The sequence below is a fragment of the Sinocyclocheilus anshuiensis genome, unplaced genomic scaffold (assembly GCF_001515605.1).
Source record: "Sinocyclocheilus anshuiensis isolate Anshui unplaced genomic scaffold, SAMN03320099.WGS_v1.1 scaffold188, whole genome shotgun sequence".
NCBI classification, from domain to species: Eukaryota; Metazoa; Chordata; class Actinopteri; order Cypriniformes; family Cyprinidae; genus Sinocyclocheilus; species Sinocyclocheilus anshuiensis.
The window spans coordinates 1538186-1545645 of record NW_015555768.1 but is presented as its reverse complement, the minus strand read 5'-3'; the positions used below and the strand labels follow the sequence as shown (position 1 = coordinate 1545645).

Here is a 7460-nt window from a genome sequence, read left to right as displayed (position 1 = left end):
ACATTATATTACTTTCACTATATAAAATTGCATCTTAATGTAAATGTTTTTCAATCTTTAAATGTGTATACGTGTGTGTATATATGATAATAAATTTTTTTAATTAAGAATATTAATTAACAATATATAATATTTATATAATATTATTTCTGTCTGCGAGTGTCATGGCGGATGTCCAAATCCACTATAATTTCATAAATAATACTGTTTTTGTGTCACAGAATGTAGACACACACACAAACATATACACACAAACGTGTGTGTGTGTGTGTGTGTGTGTGTAAAATAAAATCTAATAATGTACATATTTTTAAATTGTGTGTGTATATCTATGTATATATAAATTGTATAACTGAAATTCTATAATATATATTTCTATAATATTATTGCTCATTATATTAAATAAGATAAATAGGACAAAATAATTTTTTGTGAATCTTGTATAATATTTATATAATATTATTTCTGTCTGCGAGTGTCATGGCGGATGTCCAAATCCACTATAATTTCATAAATAATACTGTTTTTGTGTCACAGAATGTAGTTTTAAGAGTTTTTTAGGTATGTAGTTAAGACTTCAAATATGCTGTTTGTTAATAAAGATAATGTCTATTTGAAAATTTACTTCGACGTTTTCGGAGATGTGAGCTCCAGGGCATCAGCGGCCGTTCAGAGCTCATGAAACCGCTGAGAGCAGCCTCATCTCGGCCAGATCTGGAATTTGTTGTCTCTATAGTGGTTAAACATGAGTTATAATTTGTTCTGGGTAAATCTAACATGAAGTCTTTGGTCTCATTAATCTATTCCTTGTTCCAGAGCAAATATATTCGGCTGAGTGCAAAGTCTCATAACGTTTTATTTTATATCGTCCTTTGTATTTTTGACTGAATTGCCTAGCAACTTTTATGATGGCTGATGTTGTTGTTCGTTAAATATTAATATTCAGTAACTAATATTTTATATAAATAGTAGTAGTACATTACATTACAATACAATACATTACATTATTTCGCCATTAGATGCTAGAATATTTTCCCAGCATCTGGATTTGTTTGAGAGATTCACATGAAGTATACCACACATGGTTTCCTTAGAGTTTGACCAGCGTAGATGTTTCATAAACGAAGCTCAACTGTGACTGTTATCTCAGCTCATATCAGACACTGAGCAGCCTCCGTTGTTTAAACTAGTCCTGAATTTGGTTCACTTTGTGGTGTCCTATTCCATAAATCTGAATCTGTATGACTTTCTTGAACGTTTTGGGAAAGTGTCCTTTAATGGGGTTCAGTGATGCTTGGGCCCCACTAACTTTCATAATATCTTCTCTTGTGTTTCACAGAAGAAAGTCTTACAGGTTGACACGAGGGTTAGTTAACGATGTCAGAACTTTTTTATTTTGAGTGAACTGTCCCTTTAAGTGTATTAAAATTGTGAACGATACACGCCGTCTCTCTTTTTCCGGCGGAACGCTCTGGAATCTACTTCGCGAATTGATCTGATTCCACGAGGGTATCGCAAAACCCGGCGGCTGGTGTTAAACCGATCCTTTTAAATGCGGGAACTCTGTAGCCGAAGACTGCGAAAAGCGACACTACAGCTGGTGGCGCATGAATTGACGAATCGCAGACAGAGTCCGTCGTGTTTCTAGGCCTTCTGTCCTGCTGCCCGGGGAGACGTGGGCTCTGACTTGGCCGGCGATATGTGACACCCAATATGGCAGGCTTCGACTAATTGATGCCACCTTGTCAACCCTAATTACTGCAACTGCTGCAATGAGGAGGCAGCTAATTAACAGACTAACGATGTTTGTCACTTCAGACTGACCCAGATATTTAGGAGACGGCCCAAGTCTGCTGCCAGTGCATCTGTTTCAGGTGTCTTTTCTGCCTCGCACCTTCTTTCGCTTCTTCTTGTCATTTTGATCTCTCTGTCGTTTCCCAAATGGCATTTCGTACCTTTTCTGTGGGAATTTAGTTTACTTTATAGCCTCATTTCAATCTATCACATTGCCGTCAGAATTGATTAGGACCGAGGCGCGCGCTGATGTTTCGCGGGTAGGGAAATAGGTGAGCTCTGTGACTTTAAATGCGGTTGTCAGTCGCTCTCGTGTTTTTTTCCTCTCAGTCGTCACTTAAAAGATATTTTGAATTTGACATATTTAGAGCTTGCTTTTTACCCAGCAAGCTCAACTACACTAATTATCAGTGTGAGGAAACAGAGGAGTCGCTAATGATGATTCAGCGGGGGTTCGATCGAGAGAGTGTGTGTGTGTGTGTGTGTGTGTGTGTGTGTGTGTGTGTTGTTAAAATATAATTGATTTTTATCACACATCTGATCAAATGCTGTAATCTCTCTCCGCTGCCAGCCTGCGTTCGCTCAAAGTTCTGCCTTCGTTTTCTAGGTCAGCCGAATAATTCTGCATTCATAAGGAAAATGATAATACTGCGTGTGTCCGTAATAATCGGATGTGTAAGTGATGATATGCCACCAACCAGAAACGCAGTGAGTGGTAAAATCACAGTAAAAAACCTGGAATTTAAAATCAAATGCTTTGAAAATGCAGTTTGAGATTGTTTCTGCCGTTTTTTGTGATCTATGTTCAGCGAGGAAATAATGTAAAGTAGGACTTGATTTTATTTGTTTAGATTGAAAAGTGGGCGGGGACATAAGATAATACAGTCAGGTGACTGGACGGGAGAGTCTCACTGAAAAAAAAAAAGGTGGTGAAACGGTTTTCACTCAAATTGCTAGTAAATTTCACTAATAATTACAAAGAAACAAAATTTATACTGAATTAAACATTGAAATTTTGAAGTAAAAAAACAATGTATTTTATTTTCAAACATACTCCATTGTGGTTTTATTTACAACTTTGAAAAATTATATTTCACTCAAACTTTTTTTTTCTTTTCAGATTCGTGTGGATGGTATTCCGCCGCCTTCTGAGAACGCTCTGCTGTACGAGACTGTCACGGTGATGGAGGGAAGCCCGATTCTCCGTGATATGGTGTTCAGTCCAGACTATCAGTACATCTATCTGCTGAGCGACAGACAGGTGAGAATGATTCCGAATGTCAACAATTCTGATGAGATGAGGCGACTAATAGCAGGAAAAATATACGCATGTCTACTGGACAGCCTTTTTGTCTTTAAGACAGCTGTTTCTTTGTTTTCGTTTATCAGGGATGAATCTAAATAGGAAGTTTGGCTGATACTGATAGCCAGTGTTTATCTTATTTGGGCTATAATGATTCTTAGCAATATACAGTAGAGAATTTTTTTTATTTATTTTGAGAAAAAATAAGGAACAAATCTACTTTTTTACAGCTTATTTAAAAAATATATATACAGTACCGTTCAAAAGTTTTGTTAAGTAAGAAATTAATACTGTTGCTCGGCAAAGATGCATTAAATGGATCCAAAGTGACAGTAAAGATTTTTTTTATAATGTTACAAAATATACATAAGATTACAAAAGATCAAATAAATGCTGTTCTTTTGAACTTTCTATTCATCAAAAAATCCTGAAACAAATCCCACAATTGTTCCACAAAAATATTAAGCAGTGTAACTGTTTATGTAAATAATTTATACAATTCAAAATTTCTTCAAATAGAAAAATATTGTAATTCCACAATATTACCGTTTTTACTCAATTTGTAATAAATACAGCTTTGGTGAGCATAAGAGACTACTTAATAATATCTTTAAAAACATTAATAAAAATTAATAATATCTTACAGATCCCAAACTTTTATATGATGGAATATATGGAATATATGATGCATCATTACATGTAAAAAAATGTGTGTGTATATATATATATATATATGTATGTGTATGTATATGTATATGTGTATGGATGTTTCTTCAACTACTCCTTTTTTTTTTTTTTAATAACTTTACAGATTTTAACTGTTTATTTTTATTACTTTTTATTTTTTATTACTTTATTTAAATGCCACATTTAAGGTATTAATTATTAATAATAAAAATTTATAATTTTTTGAAGTGTTTTTTATGTATAGGTTTTATTGTGTTATGATTGTCCCAGACACAGATTTCAACCTTAAACTGTGACAATCTATTGATTATTAATTTAAATATTTTTATTATTACTGGTATTATTATTATTTAAAGCTATCATGATCTAGACAAAAAGTAAAATAAACCATTTCAGTATTTGTGGAAAAGTATTACTGTATGACATAATTACTGATTATAATGACTTATACTGTCTTTTTATGCATTACGTTGCACTGCGTTGCATCGCGCGGCGTAAACATAAAACCATGTCTGCATTTGTGATCGGAGAAATGACGAATAACAAGTGCTATTTTACACTGCTCAAAACTCGTGTTTGAATCATCAGTGGCAAATTCTTTATATATAAAAAACGTACTTACAGTCTGTCTTTGCAACTTTAGGGATCTTATCTATTCACGAACAGCTTGTAACACTCCAAAGAGAAAGGAAAACTTGAAGTTTAACTTGCAAACATATAACTTGCATTATATGACCCTTTTAACTAAATGTTTAAAACATCATTTCCACCTCAAACAAAATAGATAATTTCAGATGTTTATAAATGGCTTGTTTTGGTCAGAAAAATGGCAGATTTCATCCTTTACTACTAGATGCTGTTACTAAAGAACTAGTGTGAATAAGGTGTTTTATTTTCTTTGTAAGTCCCATAATTTGAAGAAACACCCATACGCATTAGCACAAGGCATCATCTGGAGCGTCGTCGCTCCGTTCAGCTCGGTTCTGGACGGTTCCCAGAGTTTCAGGGAGGCACTGTAAACACGAGTGTGGAACTAGATTAATAGCGTCTCCCTCTTTCACCGTCACACTCCCACAAAAGACTCACTCATGTGTTAAAGCTCCGCCGCTGAACTCCAGACATCGATATTCGTGTTAAGAACTGAAGGGATGTTCTTCATGGTAAAGCTTCAGATGGCCCTCAACTGAGTGATCAGGCCTTGTGCTGATTAAAAGCTTTTCTTTCTGCTGAGGTCATAAACTGCTAGACTGGGCGTATCAATCAGAAAACACCAGCCAAGGGGTTAAACTGGGCTTTACTTGAAGAGATTGAGCATTCATGACTCCAGACCTACTCCAGATGATTGCTTCTCATCATGAGGTGTCAAATGTCACTATTTATGAGACAGAAAAGCAGATATCAGCTGAAAACGGAATTATTTTTTTAATTCACACATAACAACTTAAGTACCTCACTGCAGCAATTTGCAGATGTTTTTATTTTATTTTTTTTTACTTTTTATTACTCATTTATTAATTTGTCATTTGAAGATCACATCAGAGGTCATAGTGCAATTTATTTTGGTTTTTGGTTTGCTTTTTATGTATATGGATTTTTATTGTTTATGATTGTTCCAAACACAAACTTTCAATCTTAAGCTATCTTAATTATTCATATGATTTTTTTTTAAAGCTATCATGATCTAAACAGAGTGAAATAACAAGCCATTTCAATATTTATTGTTTGATTTTATTTGAAATTATTTATATATTTTGTCATCTGTTATTTTTTTATTAAATAAGACAAAGAAATTTTTTACTAAAAATACTAAAATTATATTACAATTATTTCAAACAAACTATTTCCTTTTGCCCCATTTCCAGTCAAGCTGTACTTTGGTCATCAGAATTATTGTATAGGATTTATTAGCATTTCAAATTTTTTGTCTCTGAAACCTTTCATAAAGATGTTGTAATTTGCTCCGTCTCTGAAAAGGCTTTCTGATGTCACAAATGCCTCTTACTATGAACTCCTCTAAGAACCTGGCTCAAATCCCTATGGATAAGTGTCCAGTTCAACGTTTTTCTCATGCAGAGGCCTGGTATTAATGTATTTACATCTGGTATTAATGTTTTTTCATTGAGCAATTATGCTTTATTTTATTTTTTTATTTTTTATATATATATTCATTTATGTGTTTAATGTTTTTTCATTGAGCAATTATGCTTTATTTTATTTTTTTATTTTTTTATTTTTTATATATATATTCATTTATGTGTTTGTTTGTTTGTGTATTTATTTATAAAGACTACCTACTTATTCAGATTTCAGTGTTAGTTTGGTCCTAGTTTATACCAGTGTACTGTTTACTGAGGGGTCGTCACTGATTAACTCACCATTTCTCCACCAATCAGAATCTGTGTGTAGATGCACAATGCCCTCTGCACCTTTCATGAAATAAGAAACGTGAATGAATCACCGAGAGTCAATAATTCATAACCTACACTGACCGCTGGAGTCTGTGGATTTGAATATTTCATTTGCGGCAGGTGCACAGATAGGCGAGAGAATGTATTTGCTCGCAAAATGGCCTGCTGCCACTCGGAGCCCTCCGATGTGTGTCTGTAAAAAGGTCTGCGAATGCCAAGTTTTCAGAGCGGTGTCTTTATTTACCATCCTGCTCTTTGAATTGGACCAGTAATGCAGCCATTTCATTGGAGAGGAAGAGAGAGAGAAAGATATGAAGCCTTTCATTTATCTAACATTGTACTCATCCATCAAACACTGACAGTCCAAAACACAGCGTTCCTGACAGAATATACTGAGCATGCACAAAAATCACTCTCTTGTGTTCCTATATGCTTTTGAACTTTCTATTCATCAAAGAATCCTGGAAAAATGTGTCATGAAATATTAGGCAGCAACTTTTTTCAACTCTAATAATAAGAAGAAATGTCTCTTGAGGAGCAAATCAGCATATTACAATGATTTCTGAAGGGTCATGTGACACCGAAGACTGGAGTAATGATGCTGAAATTTTTTTTTAATGTTTTCAAATAGAAAAGTTATTTTAGATGGTAATAAAATTTCCTAATATGTGACCCTGGACCACAAACCCAGTCATAAGGGTCAATTTTTTTAAATTGAGATGTATACATCATCTGAAAGCTGATTAAATAAGCTTTCCATTAATGTAAAGGTTTGTTAGGATAGGACAATATTTCGTCGAGATACAACTATTTGAATATCTGGAATCTGAGGGTGCAAAAAAATCAAAATACTGAGAAACTTGCCTTTAAAGTTGTCCATATGAAGTTCTTAGCAATGCATATTACTAATCAAAAATTAAGGTTTGATATATTTATGGTAGGAAATTTACAAAATATCTTCATGGAACATGATCATTACTTAATATCCTAATGATTTTTGGCATAAAAGAAAAAATTTTGAAAGCCGAGCCGTGTCCCTTTTGGGTGGGTGTGTTTTTTTTTTCCGCGGCTCTGGTTTTTCTCACTCTAAACTCTAATCTTGCCAGTGATCAAAGGCGATTACAACTCCATGGAATGAGCATTTGTAGAGCTTCTAAAGGCGGTTTTCAAAAACAACTGCTTTTGGGTTTAGGCTTTTTCTTTTCTGTCTTAAGGAAGCCAATCGTTGGGACTGCAACAGCCCACACCAACTTTGATCCACAAACCGC

General features: G+C 34.1%; 1 protein-coding gene across 1 annotated transcript in view; it reads left to right on the top strand.

The window, feature by feature from the left end:
- Positions 1–7460, top strand: part of LOC107674285 (plexin A3-like) — a 191374-nt gene that overhangs the window by 77707 nt on the left and 106207 nt on the right. Inside the window, exon 4 of the mRNA XM_016468228.1 lies at positions 2915–3055. Within this exon, the coding sequence (XP_016323714.1) occupies positions 2915–3055 (141 nt within the window). The remainder of the gene's footprint in view (positions 1–2914; positions 3056–7460) is intronic.